This window comes from Mus caroli, chromosome 11, assembly GCF_900094665.2.
Source record: "Mus caroli chromosome 11, CAROLI_EIJ_v1.1, whole genome shotgun sequence".
Taxonomy (NCBI): Eukaryota; Metazoa; Chordata; class Mammalia; order Rodentia; family Muridae; genus Mus; species Mus caroli.
The window spans coordinates 26378391-26403584 of NC_034580.1; the positions used below are offsets into that span (position 1 = coordinate 26378391).

Sequence of the window (25194 nt, forward strand, 5' to 3'; positions counted from 1 at the left end):
TTTTGTATTGTCTAGAGATGATATTCTACAGAGTCTGACTATAGTACACAGCTGCTTGATTGGTTCAGGGAACCTTCTACCTCCATTGAAAGGAGAGCCAGTTACTAACTTGTAAGTAAAAACAAAACAGTACAACAACAACAACAACAAAAACCTACATGTTTTTATTCTTTTGACATTTGAGTGTATTTTAAGTTTACTTACTTCATGGGCTACTGCTTTGTTCTTGATATTGTTTCTGAATTATTTAATCTTTCATATTTGTAGTTTTTAGGGCAAAAAAAACCAACAAAATACCTAAGGTATAATTTAGGTCTGTGAGATTGTTAAAGGTTTTTATCCAGATTTTTCATATGGTTGCAAGATAAAATATATTTACAGGTTAGTACATTTTAAAACAACAGTTAGGAAGTATTAATTTAAGATTAATACACTTCTTTTTAAAAAGCAAGCAAGCAAACAAACAAAACAAACCCTATTTTGCCAGCAGTCATCATTGAGTTAGGATCCTGCAGCCAAAAACAAGTCCTATAGAAGAGTGGTTTTACTAATATTTTCTTCAGTGTTATGTTTTGGTACATCATGTAGAATATTTAACCCATTACTGGTGCTGCCATCTGGGCTGTGCAAAGTGGAGGGTCCGTGAAGTGAGCACTGCTTAGCCTGAGGAGTTAGCGGCTGGGTTACTGTGAAATTTCTCCCAGCATCTATTTTATTGCTGAGAAAGCTAATGAAGATCACATAAAAAATGAGTAGATATCTATCCTTAAAAATTGGGATTGGAGAAATTATTTGCTGTTTTTTGCTTTTTGTCTTTTAATAGAACCATAAAAAGCTTTACTGGAAAAGTGTATGGGGACATGACCAATTTGTATGGTCATTTGGAGTTATACTTTCCAAAACACATTGCCTATTATTTCACCCTAGAAATATTTATCATGACAGAGTGTTAAGTTTAGAAATAGTAGTGTAATTTTAGGAGGCAAAATCTGTTTTAAGCTTGTTTAAGAACTTGGTGAGTCTTTGAAAAAAATTAGATTTTTTTTCACTCGTCTATCTTATAGTTGGATACAAGAACAATTTTGCCAATGTTCATTTTTGTTAAGAAAGATTAATTTTGAAATATATTTAAAGATGAGAGCCCTTTGAACCTTTTCTCTCCAATGATTTTAACCCTGTGTCATATTGTAAAAACAATCCTTGTCTAGCACACAAAGCGCTGTTTCATGCTTACCAAATTGGGTGTGTCAACAGAGTTCTACAGAAAGTGTTGACAAGAAAGTATTGTGGCCGATTAATGTATTAATTTGTCTTGAGAGCTCAAACATGTTGTCTTATGATGGTTGGGATGCAGTGGTAAACGACCAGTTGAGGAGACTCCTGTGCTTGCCTTGCAGTTTATCTTGGTGTGTAGCTCTGCCATGTCTACTCTTGTAGTGAATTGTGGCAAGTTTTCATCTTTCTTTCTGGCATTTTCTATTTGGTTGATTGGTTGGTTTGTTTGTTTGTTTGAGACTAAGGTCCCTCTGTACACTTGGCTAAGCCTGAAACACAGACTGGCTTCTACCTTAAGCTTCCAGCATATTGGGATTACAGGTGTAGCCACCAAGCTCTTCTCTTCTGAAGTAAACGTTCATTGTGACAGAAGTTCCCTTATAAACCAGATTCAGTGGCTTACATATGCATTGGAGTGGCTGAGGTAGGGAATTGCAAGTTTGAGGCCATTCTGGGCTGTGTAGCAAGATTTCATTACAACCTTTTTCCCCCTCAAGAAAAATTTCTGTACTTGTTTTTTAGAACGCCAATTAGATTTTTATATGAGATGCCTTTTCCTAAAAAAATTAGTATATTAATAAATGCCATATAATATCATACATACAGCATTATTTAAGCTCTAAGAATCACACAGACTTCTACTTATGAGGTTTTTCACTAGAAATATAATTTAGACTGAAGAGTTTTATGCTTTAGATTTTTAAAATTTAACCAGACTCAGCACCTCATGTTTGTAATTGTAGGAAGCTGAGGTAGAAAGTTGGAAAATTTGAGATTGGCCATATTGAGACTTTGTCTCAGAAAGAACAATGAAGGTAGGAGGAGGCAGAAACCTTCACTTTTGGATAATAATTTAATACAAAATATAATGAAGTCATACAGAACACATTAAGCATAAATAGTTTTTAAAATCAAAGAACAATTTACATGTTAAAACACAGGTTCTATGCAGAATAATAACTATGTTGTTTAGTTAAAAACAAGTCATCATCTCTTTGATTTAAATTGCTAAACTGGGACTTAAATTTTTTACTTTATTACATTATTTTATACATGTGGGCAACAGATCTCCCTGGAACTGGAGTTATAGACTCCATATAACGTTGAGCCATCATGTATGTGGGTGCTGGGAATCAAACCCAGGTCCTCTAGAAATGCAGCCAGTGCTCTCATCTATTAAGTGGGAATTAAAAAAAACAAAAAACAAAAGAAAACAAACAAAACCTTTTCATTGGCTTTTAAGTAATTAATGAAATATTTCCAGCAATAATTTGTATTGTCTTTATCCAAAACTGTGGAGTACAACTTTGTGCTTTTATTTCCTGTGTGTACTATTTTCACTTTTATTGCAGAAGTGAATGAATCTGAAACTAATAAAATAGCCTTTAAAACTTCTAAAATGCTTATTCTCCTACAGTAAAATTGTTGTTAAAATCATCTGTCTGAATTGAGTTGAAAGAAAAAAATTAAATCAGTGGCTCATCCTGTGACCCCCCAAGTGTGAAGAATGTGTAGAGTTCACAGAGACTGTCAGCAGATTAAAGCTGAGAGGAAAAGAACACTGAGGGTAGATTCTTAGAGTCTGGAGGCAATGGAGGGAAACCCACGGATGGAGAGAATAGGGTGCATTATAGTGGTGAGTGTGTTAGTGTAAAGCCACAGGGGTTAAAATACCACATCAATTTGGGGAACTATTAGCAACTCAAAAAATATTTTTCAATGTATATTTAAATTCTTCATCTAAGTTTTGTGTAGAAAAATGTATCGTGGTCTGTTACATTTAAAGTCAAGTGACTTAGTATCAAATCAGGTCTGGTTTCTGTATTTGTTGGTGATATCATATTTGTCCTCTGGAAAACTGTGATGAAAAACAGAAGCCCATTTTACTTCTAAGTAGTTTTGTTTCTAATGGAGTTTATGTGATGATCTTAGTTTCACTATTAGGGAAATGGCTACTAAATGTAAAACTTTTTTTTTTCCTATGCTATACAGTGAGTGACAGACAAATACAAAAAGCTAAATCCAAAGTTTAAAAGTAAATGATGGAGCAATGTGTGTTGGGGTGGGAATCACTAAATACCTGTAATTACCATAAACTTTTGAGTGTCAAAGTGTATGCATAAGGCCCTTGAGGGGTAATTAAGGCTAAAAAAGTTTTCAGCTTAATACAACTTAAAAAAGTTTGAAGTTTTAGCAGTTATCTATGCTTGATGTCATACATTGCTGAATGAATCTTAGAATGGAATTTCTCCCTTCTTTGCCCGGGACTTTAAGAGAGACACTGCTGCTACAGTAGTTAGGAGGTGCAGCTCTACCTATATAGACGTGAAAATTGGATTATGTCTTTCCACTGTTACACAGGAACTTTGGACATTGCCTTTAATCCAGAAATCCTCAGGTTTCTCCTTTCTCAGTCCACTTTCTGTTATAATCTTTTAGGTCTAACCAGATATTACATGTTGCAGAAACTAACATCTAAAAAACAGGGTTACTCAAGGTAGAGGAGTCACCATTTTCATCCCCAAATACTCCTTTTACTTTGTTCACCTTTCCTCTGATCATCATCGTCAAATCATTCTTTGGGATCTCAGCTTTTACTAACTGTCCACTCAAAAATTCTTACCGACTAAGCTTGAGACCATTTCATTAATGTGTGAAAGGTTGTGTTGCATATACAATGAGGGGCAGGGCTAGCTAACCTCTCTTGGCACCTCCAGGAAACTACCCAGCACTGCTGGGGAAGCTGCACACAGGAAAGGAAACAGTTACTACTCCACGGTGAGTAACCCTGTTTTCTCCTTATTTCACCTTCTGATTGTTTTCATTGATTTTTAAAAGCTTTGTGTGTCGGACATGAAAATCTATTCTCATACTTACTTTTAAATCTCCAGTGTATAAAGTTCCTCTTACCAGTCCTCTGTTCCCATGGTAGCTCTTCAGTTGTGTTAGTTTCATCTGTATCGATGCAGAGAGCTGGGTACACAGAGATGGCCAACTGTCTCTTGTGAAACACTTGTACATTACGGGAGACACACCTGCCAGTGACTTGATTGCAAATCTCTTTATTTATTTTATTCAGGATGGGGAAGGGTTCTTGGGAAAGCAAGGTAGAAGACTTATGTATAATATTGTTTGTGCCTGTTTGGTGACAATTGATCCAGTCTTTGTACACATCTGACTTACATTTTTGCCTTTATGTTTTTGTCATTTCTTCATTTTTTTAGCATCCTCTATTTGCCACCAGTGATATTTTTTCTAATCTTACCTAAGTGTAAGGCAATTGCTATCTAATGGGACAGATAATGTGGTAGTTTAAGATGTTTTGTTATCAAGTGGGTGGCCTGGTCTAAGAAGAGTGTAACTGATTTTATTCCATTATTATTAACATGTAGAACTGCTTATAGTGTGTTATATTTGAATTGTTTTTCAGAATTGTGTTTAGTTTTCAAGACAAATAATAGCTGCTAAGATGAATGAATTAATGAATGAGTGAGCAGAATGGACTGAACCAAGGGAATATAGAACTTAAATTGTAGTTTGCGGCTATTGCTCTTTGTTTTCTCTATGTAATACAGGCTGGCCTCAAGTATATAGACATGTACTGCCACATATAGTGTATATGCTCATTCAGAAACAATTGCTGTTAAATAAGTCAAACCAATTAGAGTTAATTTGTGATAGGTAGAAAGAGGTCAAATTAAAGTTGATTCTTAGATAAGTGACTATAAAGGGAATTCTTGGTAATAAAATTAAAGTTTAAATGTAAGTACCTTTTATATGAATGATATGGCAGTTGTATTTTAATTTTTGTTCCAAAAGTAGGAAAGAATAAAATATTTTTGTTTCAGTACTTTAAAATCTTTAAAATGTAGATTTCTTTTTTTCCATTTGATATTAGCCAAACAGACCATGAAATAATGCAGGGTATTTTTGTTTAATTAGGATAAATGATGGAAAAGCAATTCAGAGTTGACACACTATAGACTATTAAGTGATAGTGTTTGTGTAGTATATGTGTTACGTGTGTCTGTGTGGGGGTACATATGTGGAGGTCAGAGGCTGCTGTTGGACGTCTTCCTCCATCATTCTCCACCTTAGTTTTTGAGATAGGGTTTTTCCCATATCTGGGCTTGCTGCTTTGTCTAGAATGGCTGGCTAGTAAACCCCCAAGGTTCTTCTTTAGCTTCTCCCCAGCACTGTGTACGTTGAGCTTTTTACTTGGGTACTGGGGTCTAACCTCATAGCCTGGTGCAGCAAGAATTTTATTGACTCTATACACCTTTGATAGTTTTTTGATACAGTAAGACTTATGGAAAATAACTAACTATAGAAATTATTTTTTAATCTTATTTAGATAGTGTGACTGATTGAATATTTAGTATTATGTACGGGGTACTGAGTATGAATTGAGTAGAGTTATAGTTTTACTTGAGACAACTAGTATTTTTGTATCCTCAGTGAAGGTTTCAGTTCTCATACACCAGGAATGACAAACCCTTTCTCATGTTCCACCAAGAAGGTGGTGACGGCTCCCACGTACTTTGTCATTGTTCTTTTCTATTTAGTGCACTAGAGACTTGAAGCTCATTGGTAAGGCTTTCTTATGCTTTTCTGAATTGAATTTTTGGATACATATTTATTTTTGATCATAAAAAATAAAAAGTAAACAAAATGCTGAGATTCTCACTCTTTGCCATAGGTTGAAACTATAGAAAGAAAACCTACTTATCTCATAAAAGCAAAGTAGCATTTTATGCTATAAAATGTTAAGGAATCTTAAAATACATTAGTGAAAAAGATTCATTTCCTTGTTTATATTTTGTAGGTTTGGTTTTGAGATTTGCTGTCCTAGGATCTGAGTTATGGTCAACAGCATAGCTGAGGAACCAACACTTTAGTACTCTGAAGTCATTAGCTGTCTGTGGGCTAGGGTTTGTAAGTCAGAAGATATAATGCTTTGAGCTTAGATGCTTTTGGGGGTACCCTTGAGTATGTTGGTTTAAAAGTGGTGTCTCCTTCCCCATTATACATGTTGCAAGCTTATAGTATTAGATTGTAACAGTTTTTGTGTTTTATTACATTGCCTTATGTTGAATTTGTTCATTCTGTCCTTCCTTTGCACTTTGTTACCTACGTTCTACATCTTAGATGTAATATCATCTCTTCATATTAGAGCAGCTTGAGCCAAGTCTTATATTTTGAAATTGTGAACATTGAGGTAAACATATATATAAATTCAGATGCATAAATTCTTATTCTCCCATAAAATGGGTTCTCAGAGATCTAAAGGTAACCCTCAGCCATCCATTCAACTTAGCTGGATCTGCTTGTACTGACATGTTTCTTTTGGGCAGATTTTTGGTGTCTTCAAGAGTTTTACTTTTTATTTTAGTCCAGGCTTGCCTGAAGCTCACTTTGTAGCTGCAACCTGGCCTTGAACTCACGCCGATCTTTATGTCTCGGCCTTCAGAGTGCTGGGATTACAGACCACCATGCCTGGCTTGTTTGTGGCTGATCTTTAGTTAAGATTAAGCATTTCTAAACACCCACTTAGAAACCACATTTTACTACTGTGTTAGGAAAGGTCCATTTTGCTGGATTAAAGAGAAAGAATAATAATTATTTAGAGAGCCATGAATGCTGTCTTAGTTACTTCAGCAATAAAAGTTGACTGAGTTTTAAAGTATTATTATATAATTATAAAGCTGAGTTTTCTTTTTGCAGATGTATAAATGCTAATCAATGAATTTAAGCTTTTCCACTTGAATATTCAGTTATTGATATAATGTCTATTGAGAGATGATTTTTTTTCCTCTTGAGGTACTAAATTAACATTTTCTTTAAGTCAGTTAATATGTTCTTACTGATACAGCAGCATTAATCTTCAGAAATATAAGAAATTGAAGTATTAGAGAGTAGAAATTTGTTACAGGGCATTATCTTTGTTTTAATTTAAACATTATAACAATGAGATTTTTTTTTCCTTTTGCCATTTGTATTGATATTATTAATAAATGCAAACTCTCTTGTTTTTATACAGGGTACCAAGTATGGTCTCCTTAGAGGAAACAAAATTGTATACCGGACTGGAACATGGTATGTGAATACTAACTGAAGTAGTTCTGTAGAGGTTTCTGTGTAGCTTTTTTGTAAGGATTAGAATGGAATAGATCTTAGATTCTTTGTAGTATATACTCACTACACAACATACTCACTATACAACAACCATTTTCTTTCTCTCTGAAGAAACTAAATGTTCATGTTTGTTTCTGAGACAGAATCTCTCTATAGCACCAAGGCTAGCCTCATGCTTATAGAGATCTTCTTGTCTCTGCCTCTGGCTTTAGAAATTGTTATATAAAGAATAATAATTTGACAGTAAATCATAGAAATTGGATCCATAAATTTCATTGCTTTCTGTGTTCAGATTTAAGCTTTGCTATATAACGTTCGTCTTACGTTTTTTAAATTATTTTTTAATTAAAAGTGCAGTTATTTATTTGTGTATGTACAGGTACATTCCATGGTCAGAGGGACAACTTGCTGGAGTGGATTCTCTTTCTACTGTGTTGGTTCTGGGGCTCAAATTCAGGCTATCAGGCAACAGAAATACCTTTACCAGCTAAGCCATCTCACCAGCCATATTATATTGTTTTAGGATGATACATTAAAGTGACTGAGAATATTGCAACCCTTATGTTCTGGTGATTTTTGTAGCTGTTTGTCTAGTGAGTTTTAATTCAATTAAAATTTTTGATATGGTGCTGGGGATCATACCTGGAGATATGAGGGGGATAGACCAGTTTTCTCCTATCAACTCTTCAATTTGATATTAGTATTTTGTGAAACAACTTGGGATATTGCTCAGCGATAAAACATACACTTACCATGCCTGAGGCTCTGGGCTAATTTCCAGCACTCCCACCCACCAACTGTGGTTTTTTATACTAATTTAACATTCAGACTATAACTTTAATAGAAAGAGACAGTAAACTATCTTACTGATGGGTTAATAATAGAATTAGTTACATACATTAGTCTCTAAGGTATAACTGTTGGGTTTGGATCACCCAATAGTATTTTTCTCTCTCTCCCATCCCCTACTTTTAAAAAGTGTGTATTTATTTATTTTTTTATTTTACATGTAAGAGTATATTCTGCATATATGTATGTACATGTACCACATTCCTGTGGAGGTCAGAAGAAGGTGTCAGATCCCCTGGAACTGGTCATGAAATGCCTGCCATATGGGTGCTGAGAACTTAACTGCCATCCTATCTAAGAGTAGCAAGTACTTTTAACCCCTGAGCCATCTCTTCCCCACCTTCTTGACAAAATATTTCATAAATAATTACTTCATTTTGGTTGTTTGAGACCCATCTCTTGTGGCTCATCCTGCCTCAGCTCCTAATCCTCCTTCCTCTTCTTCCCAAGTGCTGAGATTACAGGTGTGAATCCCCTGCTCAGATGTGTCTGTCTATTCATTTATGGAGTGATTGGAGACAGGGTCTTGCTTTGTAGCCTCTAACCATCTGCCATTCTCTGTGTACCTCTGAGAGGTTGAAGTTACAGGTGTGTGCGTTGGTGCTCCGCTTAAACTTTAAACATGGAGCTTTTGAGTGTTAGTCTGTGTCATACTCAGCCATTAATTTATCTGTGTTAAAGGCAAAGCCATCTGTCCTCCTCTTTTCCTTTTCAGAAGGGTTTTCAGATAAGCTGTTGTTAAAAACAAAATCAGGAATTTTCCACATCTAAAATGCCTTCTCTTATTATTTTTATTTAAATAGACCTATGCAGAGAAAACTACCGAGAAACAATTGCTCGTGTCATAAGGAGACTTCTTAGTAAGTATAGATGCCTATAGCTTCCCTGTGTTCCTACAGTTTAAAGTTGTACCCTGGGGCAGGGTGCAAAAAACTTTTTTTTTTTTTTTTTCATTGAAATAGGGTGAATAACACACCACCTCCCAGCCCCCTCTAAACAGCAGATTGGGGTTTATATAATAATTTAAGATTTTAGCTAAACTTTTTTTCTTCTATTTTAGGCCACATACTTGATAATTCAGAAGATGATACCAAATCACTGTTTCTCATCATAAAGGTAAAAGTGGCTCCACAGCTCCATAATTGTTAATGTGCTTTGGCTTGGTTGGTGACTTCTGAATAAATGTTAAAATTCTCTAACACAGATCATTGGAGACCTTCTGCAATTCCAAGGATCTCATAAACATGAATTTGACTCTCGATGGAAAAGCTTTAACTTAGTAAAGAAATCAATGGAAAATCGGGTCAGTATTTTCACCTGAAATTCTGAGTTACTACTTTTGAAAAAAATGTATAATAGTTCTGATTTGAGGATTATTGTTTATAGAGAAAGTTTGCCCTATAAGTAGTAGCTTTAAGAATATTGTATGAAATTCATCTCTTCCTCCTCTTCCTTTTTGCTATAGAATTCTTGCTACATAATAATAAAATATATGACTTTTAAAAAATATTTTTAAAAAGAATATTATATGTCGATTATAAGTAGGAAACATATCAAGTGGATCCTATTTCTTAGAACTATCGCTAACTTCTAGAGTGCCTGTCGAGCATGTGTGAGGCTCTAAATTTAAAATAATTTATTGAGTGATAAGATCTGTTACTCATGATCATTTATGTATCCATGTAGGGATTTGCTTAGTAGCATCCAGACTATCTTATAAAAATGTGAGGAAATTAAAAAAAAAACAAAAAGAACAAGGAACATTGCCCACAGGCATGAACTTTGTGTGACTGAGGAAAAGCATTTCTTTTGTTGGTTTTGTGATCCAATATGAGAATCAGTATAAGTGGCTTTAGACACTTGGGAGAACTAATACCCCAAAGCGGTTCTGAACATTTCTCTAGTAGATGGTGATCAAACTGAGTCTCTAGATGCCTATATACTATCTGTGCTGGTTGCTGGAGATAGGAAGAATATGTGAACAGGAGTTGGAGCTATGGCAGTCTGTGGAAGAATGCTAGAAGGTAAATTAGGTCAGAAGTTTGGTTGTAAAAAGTCCTTTGGTTTTATAATGGCAGTGGAGAGCCATTAAAAGGAATATGCATCGTAAACATGAGCCACCATATCTAACTGAAAGCTCGGATGGATTTGATTTGAACATAGGAAAGTGTATTCACTGACTATTAGAATGTTCTGTCACATTTAGAATCTAGGTGGAAAAAAGCCTGAATCAAGGCTTTTAAGATGCAGATAGAAGAGTCTGAACAAAAGATAAAATTGGAGGGCTTTGATAACTGATGTGATAAAGGATAACAATTACAAATAATTTTATATTGTATTTATTTAATTGTATGTGAAGGCATGTATCTGTGAGAGTGGAGTTCAGAGGACAGCTTGCTAGAGCCAGTTCTCTACTTTGAGTGTAGGTTCCAGGAATTGAACTCTGGTTGTCAGGCTTGTGGCAGTTGGTTTTCTTCTTCAGTCACTTTTTCTGCCCTGTGTCCACTTTCATGGTCTGGGTTGGCTCTTTTGTTGTTGTTATTGGTTTTGGTTGGTTGGTTGGTTGGTTGTTTTTGTTTTAAGACATGGTCAATCTGTGTAACTCTGGGTGGCCTGGAATTCAAAGGGATCCACCTACCTCTGAGATTAAAGGTATATGCCACCATGTCTGGCTCTACCCTTTGTTTTGAGGTAATATTCATAGAGGATTCAGGAATCCACTGTTGAAGTCACTTAGTAAAATCATTGAGGTGTTTGCTATTTGTTTTCCAGCTCCATGGAAAAAAGCAACATATCAGAGCATTACTAATTGACAGAGTGATGCTGCAGCATGAGGCAAGTATCTTAATAGTCGCCTCTCGATGCTCCATTCTAAGGAATAATTACTGTGATGTTTTCACAATTAAATGGACTTTTAGTAAATACTTCAAGACTTGATTTATATTATTTCTTTTTAAAGTTGCGAACACTAACTGTTGAGGGTTGTGAGTACAAAAAAGTCCATCAAGATATGATCAGAGATCTTCTTCGATTATCAACGAGCTCATACAGTCAGGTGAGGTTCTACACTCTCCCATATTTTTATCTTGTTATATACAATCTAAATATCCTTGTTTTTAACATTATAGCTTAAGTAATCCCTCAGATAGGGTGCCTCAGAAAGGAAATAAGAGAACCAAAACTAAAATCTAGAACTCCCACCCCAGTGACATTAGAAATACCTTTCAAATTTCAAATAGATTGAAATCTTGCCTTAGTGTGCAAGACCATTTATGTTTGCAGTGTAATTTCTCCAGCTACTCTCCATTTTCTGAGTCAGGGTTTTTCTTTGTAGCCCTAGCTGTTCTAGAACTCTCTTTGTAGATCAGCGGACCTCACGAACCTCTATGTGTAGCTAATTATTTCTCTTTTTAGATCCCTGTGTTTTCTTCCAACAGGGTCTTGCTATTTAGCCAGACTGGCCTTGAACAGTGCTGGGATTAGTGGTATATGTACCACCATGTCCAGCTTAAATTGTTTCTCTATGTTTTCAATTTTAGAGATTGTGCTAGTAGAATGGTGCGCCCATTTAATTGTATGAATTTTTGAAGGCTAATCTGGAATGGCTATATAATCCCTTCTGTGTGTAATCCTCAGGTTTCAGAGAGTTGCTAGCGTATAACATGTACTCTATCTCTTTATATAGTATAGGATCAAAAGATTATGTCCTAGCACATAGAACAGAGAAATTACAAGATTTGTATATACCAGTTCCTTCTAACTTGATAATTTCCTGTGTGGGGGCATATTACACTTGATCGCCTTACCAACAGTCACTTAAAGTGCCATTCAACTTTCCTCTCATCACAACAAAATACATGATATTTCCTTTTTAATAATTATTCCTTTATTTTCAGAGTGTGTGCTTTCTGTTATTTATCATCACTTTGTTTTTATACTTTATTAGACATCTTTTAAATCCTCGTCAATTTTCCCCAGGTCAGAAACAAAGCTCAGCAAACATTTTTTGCTGCTTTGGGGGCATATAACTTCTGTTGCAGAGATATTATCCCCTTGGTTTTGGAGTTCTTACGGCCTGATAGAAAGGATGTCACACAGCAGCAGTTCAAGGTATAGTTTCTGTTTTAACTTTTGCTGTAAACACCCTGTCATTGAAGGTCTTCAGTTAAAATATTTTGTTATATTTGCTTATCATATCTCTTAAAATGTGGGTAAGTTGACAGTATTAGAACATTTTATCATGGTTAGTGTTATGGAGAAAATACAGGGTGGAGGCCCCTGTGGAAAATAGCTAAGTTTAAGTAGCCTAACCAATGTGAAAGGAAGACCAGAAACAGGAAGAAATAAGGTTATTCTGAGCAACAGATAAAAGTAGAAAAAGAAAGTTGAGAGCTTTCAGAGGTGACATGTAAATGAATCTTCATAAGTAAATAGATTGAGAGATATTAAGAATAGGTAAGAGTAAGTGCTTGATGGCTAAACATGAGGGGATTAACGCATGGGCATATACATTTCTACACTCCTGAATAGTACGAGGGTATATAAGGGAGGTGGGAGATCCTCGTACCCAAGAGTTCAGGTAAGCCTGGGCAACGTGGTGAGATCCCATCCCAAAACAAAATGAAAAAGATTAGAGGTCAAACAACAAAACTGATTGAAATACCATTAAAAGAGAGGAACAGACAGAAGGCAAAAAAGGGACCCTTCAGGAAAAAAAAAAGATACTCATTAGTGCCAACTTTCTGAGGGGATTAAGATGAGCACTAAGCATGGTCCTTGAAGTTAGTTTGTAAGATGAAAGTGGGCTGTAAGCCAGGCTTAGTTACTTATTTTTATTGTAAAGTTTTATTAAAACAAGCCATTCTTATATGTAGTTTGTACATCTTCTTCAATCATGGTGTTGGAGATGAGGAGTTGAGACTTACGCCAAGGGACTCTGTCCTTTCTTCCTTCATTTCGGGTGGCTGACTTCCTACCCCAGTGCTGGATCTTCTTTCTGGAAGGTCATTTGATTATATGTTGGTCAATCTTGTAAAGAATGGCTTATCTGAACAACAGTAGAGAGGTTAAGGCTAACAGTGGCTATAAGTAGAACTTGAAGGAGACTGGGCTATATAGTAGTAATAGTCTGACTTGGGATCTGTTTAGACTTGAGTGTTCTGGAAATTTTGAAAAATGTTTTGATACTAATAGAAAATGTATCCACTTCATCAGAATTATCTAAATTAGACTTTGTCAGTAAGAATTTACAGTTAAGTAGCTGGATTTTGTATTTGTTGTTTGATAATTTCACACATGTATACAATGTATCTCTTCATGTCCACCCTCTTCCTGAGTAACCAAGCTTTTATATACTTAGTAACATACTTAGCAACTTGGCCTTAGCTGGTATTTGATAAATCCTTTCAAAATTTAGTTGAAATAAAAATATTTCACTTGCCAGGCAGTGGTGGCGCACGCCTTTAATCCCAGCACTTGGGAGTCAGAGGCAGGTGGATCTCTGAGTTCGAGGCCAGCCTGGTCTACAGAGTGAGTTCCAGGACAGCCAGGGCTATACAGAGAAACCCTGTCTCAAAACAAAACAAAACAAAACAAAAAAAAAAACCAAAAACAAACAAACAAAAATTTCACTAAAAATATTCAGCGGTGCATTTTAAGGCCATTGTCATGTCTAAGAAAAGTAAGAGTGGAGTTTGTGGTTTTACAAAATTGCCTACCTTTTAACATTGACCTCATAGTCATTCTTAAAGAAACCCTCTATTAAATGACTGAGGAAAACATTAATGGGTGCCACTTGCTTATACCTCAAGTTCCTGGTTTTAAAAATAGCACATAAAATATGTGAACCTATTTACAAATTAGCTGTAAGTATATAAGTAATCACTGTAAAAATTTAAGAACCATGTTGAACTCAAACCATGACTCTTTCCTTGTAAATGTATTTGTTCTTATAGGGCGCCTTATATTGTCTACTTGGAAATCACAGTGGTGTGTGCCTGGCAAACCTTCATGATTGGGACTGTATTGTGCAGACCTGGCCAGCACTTGTTTCTTCAGGGCTTAGCCAAGCAATGTCACTGGAAAAGCCATCAATAGTGAGACTATTTGATGACCTTGCTGAAAAGATTCATAGACAATATGAAACAATTGGCTTGGATTTTACAGTAAGCAAACCATTTATTTGTTCATTCATACTTTAGTGGAAATTCTGTCTTTTGTTTTCCATGTCTTTCCTTTTTTCTGTACTGATAGTTTGGCTTGTTATTATAATTTTTAGAAGGTATTAGTGATCACTGTTATAGATAATGGTCTGACACCAAGTTGGAATGTGTCTGGGGATGAGTCAGGTCATTTCTACCAAGAGGCTACTATAATTAACATTACTGCATTTACCATTGTCCCATAGATGCCAACATTGCATTATTCTCCCTTACCTCCACTCACTTTCCCTTCTCTCTGGTTGGTCTAGAACTTTCTTTGTTTACCAGGCTGGTCTCAAACTCACTCTGCTTCTTGAATGATGGGAGTACAGACATGATCCATCATGCCCATTCATGGCAGGTTTTTTAAAGAGTTGATTGTATTGTAGGAGGTTAGCTATACTAGCCAAATCACAGAAGATTTACCACTAGCTAGATTCATAACTTACCATGCAGAATATTAAAAGTTTTTAGATGGATGAGAAAGAAATGCCACTGGTTCTCAAATAAGAGATAGGACATCATTTAAGCAGTTTTTGGAAAGTCAGTGACTAATTCTGTAGTCCATGCTAGCTTCAGACTTGTAGCAATCCACCTGCCTTAGCCTTCTATATGCTGAGATTGCATGCATGAGCTACGGTTCTTGAGTGTGTGAGATGCTAAATCCGCTCACTCAGACTTCCTCAGCGCATCAGAATGGACAGAAAGGTGAGGGTAGTTGAGTTCTTTCTTTCCTCAGGTTGGCTATGTTTTTCATCCCATTGACCAGAATTATAGCTATGGCTATAAATTCATCCCTTGCTCTTGGAAACTGTCCTTATATTAGGACTGCTTCCCCCCTACTTTACCCATGTATGGTCTTCTGTAGCCCAGGCTGGCTTTGGGTTCTTGATCTTCCTGCCTTCGTCTCCTGAGTGCTCTGACTATAGGCATGTATCACCATATCCAGGTAGATTATATTTTTCTTTAAAAATTAATAATAATAGTAACTTGAAATGCAATTTCCAAATCATTAATCTGTCGGGCAAAATAGCACAAGGGGGAGGTGCTTATCACCAAACCTGATGATGTGAGTGCACTTCCTGAACCGAAAGCATAACCATTACATTTGTTGACTTATTGCGCGCGCGTGTGTGTGTGTGTGTATATATATATATATATATATATATATATATATATATATATATATATATATATACACATTCCCATGTTTGCACATACCATGGCATGTATAGAGATCAAAGGACATATTGTAGGAATCACTTTTCTCCATCTACCCATGTAGATATGGTCCTTCAGGCTTGACAGCAAGTTCTCCCCCTCCTTTTCATTAAATAGTATACATTGTATTATGTGTCATGACTCTACTTTTTCCTTTTTAATAAGATTCCAAAGTCATGTGCTACAATAGCAGAATTACTTCAACAATCAAAGAATCCTTCCATTAGCCAGACACTACTTAGCCCAGAAAAGATTAAAGAAGGACAGAAGCGTCAACAGGATAAGAATGCTGATGCCCTAAGGTAACTGATAAACTTTCTGCTAAGACAAAATATTACAGTTAATACATTTTTTTCTAGCTCTACAATGTAAATGTAACTTACCACTTACACATTGATTTCTGGGAAAATGCAGAAAGTTGGGAGATGATTGTTGTAAAGGGCCTGAATTTTCACTTTTAGGAAGAGAGCTGAAAGAAAAATAGGTAAAACAGTTATTGCTGTATCTTTTTCACTATGAATTCCTTTTTATTGTATACATATAATTTTTACACTTTATTATTAAGTCCTAAATTCAAGTTCAATACATTCCTTTGTAGCTTTTAAGTAATCTCTTTTTGATAAAATTTGGTATTAGGATATTAATAAGCTTTTTTTTTTTTTTTTTTTTTAATTTGGGGAACCAGAGCAAGTCCATGGAAACAAAGTGATAGCCTTCCTAACTCAGTTTTGGGTTTACCATGTAACTAATACATGATTATGTCTACCTACTGTTTCTGAAAATGCCTTATTTTTTATCAGAATATTGCCCAGTCTGTTCTTAACTCATGAGCTTAAGAGCTCTTCCTGCCTCAGTATCCCAATGAATCACTTATGAATATGGGAGCTAGCTACAACTCCCAAGCTTGTTTTCTAAAGTATCTTTGTAAACACTGAATTCCCATAGCTGGTTTAGTTGATTTCTGATAGCAGCTTACTATACAGACAGAGTATACTACTAACTTTTTTATTACAGTTTTAATGTTTACTTTGGAACACTCAGAAATAGTTTGCTGGGCATACTTTTCATGCTGGTACTTTTTGTGTGGAGGCAGGAGGAGCAGACATTCAAGGTTAGCCTGTAGTGTAAGACCTTATCTCAAAAACAAAAACAAACAAAAAAAAACCCTAAGAATATTAAGAGAAAAGATGACATGTTCTATAGATATCTGTTAAATCCGTTTGGTCCATAACTTCTGTAAGTTTCACTGTGTCTCTGTTTACTTTCTGTTTCCATGATCTGTCCATTGCTGAGAGTGGGGTGTTGAAGTCTCCCACTATTATTGTGTGAGGTGCAATGTGTGCTTTGAGCTTTACTAAAGTTTCTTTTATGAATGTGGGTGCCCTTGCATTTGGGGCATAGATGCTCAGAATTGAGAGTTCATCTTGGTAGATTTTTCCATTAATGAATATGAAGTATCCTTCCTTTTTTGGTAACTTTTGGTTGAAAGTTGATTTTATTCGATATTAGAATAGCTACTTCAGTTTGTTTGCTTGGAAAATTGGTTCCCAGCCTTTTATTTTGAGGCAGTGTCTGTCTTTGTTCTTGAGGTGTGTTTACTGTATGCAGCAAAAAGCTGGGTCCTGTTTATGTATCCAGTCCGTTAGTCTATGTCTTATTGGGGAATATGTTAAGGAAAAGTGATTGCTGCTTCCTGTTACTTTTGTTATTAGAGGTAGAATTATGTTTGTGTGCCTATCTTCTTTTGGGTTTATTGAAAGAAGATTATTTTCTTGCTTTTTGTAGGGTATAGTTTCCCTCCTTGTATTGGAGTTTTTCATCTATTATCCTTTGTTGGGCTGTATTTGTGGAAAGATACTGTGTAAATTTGTTTTTGTCATGGAATATCTTGGTTTTTCCATCTGTGTAGGCTTGATTCCCCAATATAGGAGAGTGAGAGGTCAGGGAGATGGGAGTGGGTGAGTGGGTGAGGGCACGCACTCATACAAAGAAGCAGATGGAGGGGGATGGGGGCTTCTGGGCAGGGGGAAATTGAAAAAGGGGATAGCATATGAAATGTAAATAAGTAAAATAGCCAGTAAAAAAAGAGAGAGAGAGAGAAAAGCAACACTTGGTAGTTTGTGTTCTTTTTTCCTTTTAGTCTGGTCAAATGGTGAGATGTAAGAGGAGAGTGAATTTATATTATGTGATGTTTGTCTTAATAGTATAGTAAGATCATATTTTATCTGAAATTTTTTTAAAGGAACTATGAATGTTTGGTAAATACTTTACTAGATGGTGTGGAGCAAAGAAATCTGTAAGTATAATTTTTTTTTTCCTTTAAAACATGTTTTATAACCATCAAAACATTTGTCTTAACTGCTCTAGTGCTCCTGTGCATGGGAAAAGGAATGACTATAGTAATGGAATAATTTGTGTGTTAGAAGATTGGGATGGGGCGTGGGTAATTATAGGGGCAGTTTGCTTCAATAGGCCTGTCTTAGCTCTTGAGAAACGTAAAATTATGTCATACATAGAGTTGTGCAGGGTTTCACACACCTGTGATTCCAGTTCTCAGGAGAATACAAAGCAAAGAAAAAGTTTCAAAACAGATTCTTGCTTTAAGTGAGTTTTAAGAGAAATCTGATTTGTAAGCACCTTCTCTCATTCTCCCAACCACCAGGCCTTGGAAATTTGAGCATATAGGAATCGGGCTTCTGTCTCTACTCCTAAGGGATGACAGAGTGTTGCCTCTTCGTGCCATACGTTTTTTTGTTGAAAATCTCAACCATGATGCAATTGTTGTTCGAAAGGTACATACTTTATTTATTTTGGTTATTGTGTTGGGTTTGAGAATATTTACTTCAGCCACCTCTTTAAATTCTCCATAGAGAGCATATATCCTAATCAATATCTTGAAAGGAATGATTTGGCATCTCCTTCTGTTTGCTCAGAAGCAATAAGAATTTGTTCAACAAATATTGGGAGGCATAATCAAGCATTTTATACATTTAATGCTGTAGCTATTACTTACAGACTAATAGGAAAGTTTGACTTTTAAAAATTCAAAAAAATCCATTTTGTAAGCAGAGGGGCAAACCTTAGGGTTCAGTTTTTTGGCTTTGTTCTAAAAGTGTTACAAATGAGCTTGAAGAAGGATTCTGGCTTTGTCCACTTCTGAAAGAAAACCAATAAAAGGCCCAGAGACCAACACAAATGGAATGAGCTACTGTTGACCTAACAAAGGAAGGGCAAGTTCTTTCAGCAGAGATTCAAAGGTGGAGATGCCAGTACACTCTTCGTTGAATGTTTATGTTCTTCCCATCAGTGCCAACAGGTAGACAGTATGTTTCTCTAGTTATTTAACTCTTTAATCTCTCTCTCTCTCTCTCTCTCTCTCTCTCACACACACACACACACACACACGCACATCACTGCACATACGTTTGGAGGTCACAGGACAATCCTTGGGATTGTTTCCACTGATGGTTGGAGGATCAGACTGAACTCAGGTCATTGAGCTTGTGCAGCAAGTGCTTGTGCTTGCTGAGCCATCTCAGAGAGCCGAAACTTTTCATGCGTACTTTCTTGGTTAATTTCTCCAATAACCTTTTACCTGGTATTCCCCTTTCCACTTTCAAATCTTCTGTTTTGCCACCCCATTTTTTCCATTTCCTTACAGCCTTTCCCCCTCTCATGTCCCCTTTCCAGCATCATGACTTATGTACTCACACTCACTGTACATAAATAACTTGTATATAAATTGGAAGCTGGGATCTGTATAAAAGACAGCTTGTGTTGGTTATCTTTCTAAGTCTGGGGTACTTTTCTTAATACTGTTTTCATATCCATTTGTAAATGTCATTTTTCCATTTATGGTTGAGTAAAATTTCACTTACATGCATAGCACATTTTTATTATCTGTCTGTTGATGGACATGAGGCTGATTCCCTTTCTTTGCTGTTGTCAGTAATGCACGATTGAACGTAGATGTACAGGAATCATTGTGATAGACTGCAGAGTCCTGGGGGGGACCTAATCTTTGAGAAACTGCTGCACTGATTTCCTTAGAGTCTGCATGACTTTACACTCCTACCAAGAATGAATGTGGGCTCCTTTTGGGAGGAGGTCTTTTTGAAGAAATAGAATCAGTTTCTACTGTGGTACAGAATGTTGTAAGAGAGTTTTTTTCCAAAATGTGATATATGTGTGTTAACCTGTTTGTAGATGGCTATCTCAGCTGTTGCTGGTATTCTCAAGCAGCTAAAGAGAACTCACAAAAAGCTGACTATCAACCCTTATGAAATCAGTAAGTAATACCTCAAGTAAATAACAGTGCTTTTAAGTAACACTTAGAACATTTCTTTGAGTATTCACAGAGGTCAGGAGTGGTAGCACAGGTAGAAAGGTCCAGAATTCGAAAGTCAGCTTGAGCTGTGTTAACATAATCCATTGAGTATTTCTTTCTGATCAGGAAGATTAGAAAAGATCTTCTACTTTTCTTACTGTGTACTCAGGATTTTCCCCCCTTTGTTTTTATGTATGTATGTATGTATATATTGTTATTTTGGTTTTTTGAGACAGGGTTTCTCTGTATAGCCCTGTCTGTCCTGGAACTTACTCTGTAGACCAGGATGGCTCAAACTCAAGAGATCCATCCACCTTCCTCTGTCTCCCAAGAGCCGAGATTAAAGGCATGCACCAATGTCCTGAGAGTGTAATATTTTAATTGTAGATTAGAATAGTCCACAGAAAAATGTCTCTTAAGAGTTATTCTTTGAGATAAAGGATATGCATGAGGATAAATAACTAAAATTTTAGTAAGGTGTGTTGATAAAATTAATGACACAGAATCAGTGTTAATTTAAAAAAATGTTTTTGAGAACTGTATTTTGATATATAAAAGAACAGTATTACTTTTGTATTCTGTACTGTGGAGTGTAGAGACATTATGAGAGCAACTCTCATAAAACAATTCTAATAAGTGTGTGTGTAGGGAGAAAGAATATGTTAAAATATACAGAGGGTAATGTGTAAAAATATGAGGACTGTAAGCGAAGAATAATGTGTAAAAAAAAAAAAAAATCCCTGAGCTTTGTAAGCTTGAAATTAATTCAGAACCAAATGTTTTAACAAACCCTTTTAATTTAGTACATCATATTCTCCTAGCAGTTATCAGTCCCAAATCCATCTTTCCCTCAACAGGTCAACATAAAATCCCATGCCCCTCCTGAGACTCTGCCCCTGCCCACCTGACCTTTTCTCAGGGCTGAGGTCCAGGACCTTACTCATGCCTTTTGGTTTTTTTGTTTTGTTTTGTTTTGTATTTGTGTATGTGGGTGCACATACACATATGCCATCACATTTATGTAGAAGTTAAAGTACAACAGTGGGAGTCAGCTTTTTCTCTTAACCATAGGGGTCAGGGGGTTGAACTCAGCCTGCTGGGCTTGTTAACAGGTAACTTTACCTAGTGAGCCATTTAGACAATAATATGTGGTCTTTTTTAAAGACAATATTAATGTGATTTCTTCTTAAGTGTTGCAGGTAGAGCTAGAGAGATAGCTCAGTATTTATAAACATGTTTTATTTTTCCAAGTTCTATTTCCAGCACCCTCATCAAGCAGTGCACAACTGTTTGTGAGCTAGCTCCAAGGGGGTGCCTGTAACTAACCTCAGGCACATGCACATATACACACATACACACAAATACATACATACATACATATATATGTATGTGTGTGTGTGTATATATATATATTTATATATATGTATATATGATTTATGCAAACATTTTTAAGGGAGTTATAGTCAGAGCATGGTGGTGCATGTCTTTCATCCCAATACTTGGGAACAGAGGCAGGTGGATCTTTGAATTCTAGGCCAGCAAGGGCTATAAAATGACACTGCCTTAAAAAACAAAGTAGTAGGATTGTGTATTGAAAGTCTAGAACAGCTACTGAGTTACTGTTTTCAAATTATTAAATCTGAATACCTTTTCTTTAGGTGGATGTCCTAAACCTACCAAAATTCTTGCTGGTGATAGACCTGATAACCATTGGTTGCATTATGATAGTAAAAATATACCAAGAACAAAAAAAGAATGGGAGTCAAGTTGCTTTGTTGAAAAAACTCACTGGGGATACTACAACTGGCCAAAGTAAGTCACGGTTCACCTCCCACCTTATCATTAAACATTTTTTTTCTTTTTGGGTGAACTTTATTTTGTTAGATCCAATTCCTAGGTTCAGTCACTTCTAAAGGCCTTTCCTTCTTTCTTTCTATTTTGTGTTCGTGTGAAATCTGTGCTTCGTTTCTTCCCAGTAGTTACACTACAATTCTGAGTTTTTGTTAATGCCATGCTATATGGCTTGGGAGGCTATTGACAGCTGCTCTAAATTGTGTCCCTATGTATTAACACACTTTTAACGTACTTGTCTAAACCAGAGCACTTTTCTCTCACTGTTGAGTCCTGTAATTTGTTACCAAAACATGGAGATCTGTAGACTTTATAGCAGGAGACTATTATAATCTACTCATATCCCTATACTTCATTCTTATCAGAAGTTATTAAAAATACCTAACATTTACCATTGAAGCTGTATCATTTTCTTCTGTTCACGTTATAAATAAAACTCTTACTGTGTAGGAATATGGTTGTTTACGCTGGTGTGGAAGAGCAGCCTAAACTTGGCAGAAGCAGGGAGGATATGATAGAGGTAAGCATTCATTCCATTGTGGTTTTAATTGGATCTTGACTGCTGATTTAGCTCTATCTTAATCAAGTCCTTTTTTAAATGTTACTACTGTTCCATCACTCGGGTGCTAATTGACACCACATTAACATTTCCAAGGTTGCCCTTAAGTTACTACTGAATTCAACATCCCACTGAGTACTGCTCTATACAGTACTGCTGGCCGCTTGTGTTAGTTCTGGATGATACAAGACTCTTGAGCAAACATGACCAATTTAGGTTTCCACTGTGTATAAATCATGGCTTCTTGGGAAATAGGTGTTATTTTTTTTAAGGTTTATTTTTATTGTTTTTAATTATGTGTATCTGTGTATAGGTGTCTGCACCTGGGTGTAGGTGGGGGGCAAGAGGTATTAGTATTGGTTCCCCTTTGCATTGGGTAATGGGAACAAACTCAGGCCTTCAGGAAGAACACTGCCATTCTTACCACTGAGCCATCTCCCCAGGGCAGATAATCTAGATTTTAAAGACAAATATTTTACTTAAGTTGGGTATGGTAGAGAATGAGTGAGTGTAACTTCTGCACTCAAGGCTTTTAAGGGAGGACTGGTATTAATTCAAGACCAGTCTGGACTGTAGAACAAGACTGTCCATAATCAACTAAACAAAAGGAAGGAAAGGAAAAAAGCAAAACCACAAAAATGAAACAAAAATTTCTTCATCGAATATACTTCATTATCATTGTGCAAGTTAATTCACTTTAAAAAGCCAAGTTGGATTGGGACTCTATAAAAAGACCCAAGAGTCAGCTAATCTGGACCCTTGGGGGCTCCCAGAGGCTAAATCACCAACCAAAAAGCGTATACTGGCTAGACCTGCAAATATGTAGCAGATGTGCAGCTCAGTCTTCCTGCAGGTCCCCCAACAACTGGAGCAGGGGCTGTCTCTCTGACTCTGTTGCCTACCTGTGAATCCTCTTCCCCTAACTGGGCTGCCTTTTCCAGCCTCAGTGGGAGACGATGTGCCCAGTCCTTCAGTGACTTGATGTTCCAGGGTGGGTTGGTACCCAGAAAGGGGTGGGGGCCTTGGAGAAGAGAGGGCTTTGACTTAAATTGAATTAATCAATTAATTAATGGGAGGAACTAAGTGTATTTCAAGTTGATGTTTAAATTTCCAGATGTTCAACAATCTTTCTTAAAAGGTTGGTGTTATACAAAGATGGAAATGGTTTGGTAGAATTTGGTTTATACTTAGAAGGTTTTTATACATTGCACACAGCTGGCTCAAAAGTGTTAGTCCATAATACCAAACAGAACATTTTTTGGTTTTAATTCATATTGTGAAAAATGACATCCAAATCTGGGAAAGAAAAGGTAAAAACGTAAATATTTTTAGAGTTGCATTTTAGTTTTGCATCTAATTTCATTTATTATTTTTATTCTAGAAAGTACTATAGTTTCTATGGATATTGAAAATTCTCCAGAACAAAACTATCACTATAAGTCTTGTGCTCTTAAGTAGGTTTTAAACCTTGAACATTGTTCTTTTTTTTTTTTTCCATCTTTATAGGCAGAACAGATTATATATGATCGTTTTTCTGATCCTAAGTTTGTTGAGCAGTTAATCACATTTCTATCTTTAGAAGACAGAAAAGGAAGAGATAAGTTTAGTCCCCGGCGTTTCTGCCTATTTAAGGTAATTATGCTTGAAATAACCTTTTCATAAAATTTAGTGATTACCAGTTTATGGGCTTATAAGTAAATTTGGATTTACCTATTGTCTGCCTTAATCTAAAGTGGTACTGAAATTACATAGTTCATATTGCCATGGCTTACTTTTTGTTTGAGGTAACCTTTTAAATTATTGATGGTATTAAGCACCAGAAACAAAAACGTGTATTTTAATACCAATTTGCAATATTCTTACTATTGTAACTGACATTGTTAAAGAAGTTAAATTCTAGTGGAGAGAATAAATTACAACCTTAAATACTATAAATACAATAATGGGGGCTGGCGAGATGGGTCAGTGGTTAAGAGTACTGACTTCTCTTCCAGAGGTCCTGAGTTCAGTTCCCAGCGACTGCATGATGCCTCACAGCCATCTGTAATGGAATCTGATGGCCTCTTTATATATGGGTAAACAGTTACCCATATATAAAATAAATAAATCTTTTTTAAAAAGATAATACTGAATTAACCTTTTCTTTCTTTTTATAGGGTATATTTAGAAATTTTGATGATGCTTTTCTGCCTGTTCTGAAGCCCCATTTAGAACGTTTGGTTGCAGATTCTCATGAAAGTACCCAGAGATGTGTTGCAGAAATTATAGCTGGTTTAATCAGAGGTTCTAAGCATTGGACGTTTGAGAAGGTGATGTGATCAATAATTAGAGGGTTTTGTTTGCTTGTTTTGGGTTTTGTTGGTCATTTATTCAGGTCACATAAGTCATTCCAGGACTCGGAAAGCAGTGGCAGGGCCAGCCTGGGCTAGGTGAGTCCTTGTTTGAAGAAAAGGTAGAAGAGGTAGCAGTCCACATCACATTTGATATTGCTTCTTGAAATATGACAGGTTCAACTCCATGCAATGTGCCAAAAATGGAGCTTCGTGATATGGTGCGTGGTTCGTAGACTGTTTATTTAGCATGTACAAAGCCCTCTGTTAGGTCTTAATACTTAGGGACCTGGGCTTAAATTCCCAGCATTCTGCAGGTGAAGAGCAAGAAGACCAGAAGTTGAAAGTCATCCTCTTTTACATAGCAAGTTTGAGGTTAGCCAGGGATACAGGAAATACTCCTCCTCCTCCTCCTCCTCCTTCTCTTCCTCCTCCTCCTCTTCCTCC

At 36.1% G+C, this 25194-nt stretch overlaps 1 protein-coding gene across 2 annotated transcripts in view; it reads left to right on the forward strand.

Annotated features, from left to right (window-relative positions):
- Positions 1–25194, forward strand: part of Psme4 (proteasome activator subunit 4) — a 104945-nt gene that overhangs the window by 49365 nt on the left and 30386 nt on the right. For both annotated transcript variants that reach the window (XM_021178408.2, XM_029483959.1), the window contains 17 exons: positions 16–111; positions 7316–7371; positions 9063–9119; positions 9320–9375; positions 9464–9562; positions 11032–11094; positions 11219–11314; positions 12238–12369; positions 14214–14423; positions 15846–15982; positions 17923–17976; positions 18343–18472; positions 19887–19968; positions 21666–21819; positions 22309–22378; positions 23924–24049; positions 24574–24726. In XM_021178408.2, the coding sequence (XP_021034067.1) occupies positions 16–111; positions 7316–7371; positions 9063–9119; positions 9320–9375; positions 9464–9562; positions 11032–11094; positions 11219–11314; positions 12238–12369; positions 14214–14423; positions 15846–15982; positions 17923–17976; positions 18343–18472; positions 19887–19968; positions 21666–21819; positions 22309–22378; positions 23924–24049; positions 24574–24726 (1771 nt within the window). The remainder of the gene's footprint in view (positions 1–15; positions 112–7315; positions 7372–9062; positions 9120–9319; positions 9376–9463; positions 9563–11031; positions 11095–11218; positions 11315–12237; positions 12370–14213; positions 14424–15845; positions 15983–17922; positions 17977–18342; positions 18473–19886; positions 19969–21665; positions 21820–22308; positions 22379–23923; positions 24050–24573; positions 24727–25194) is intronic.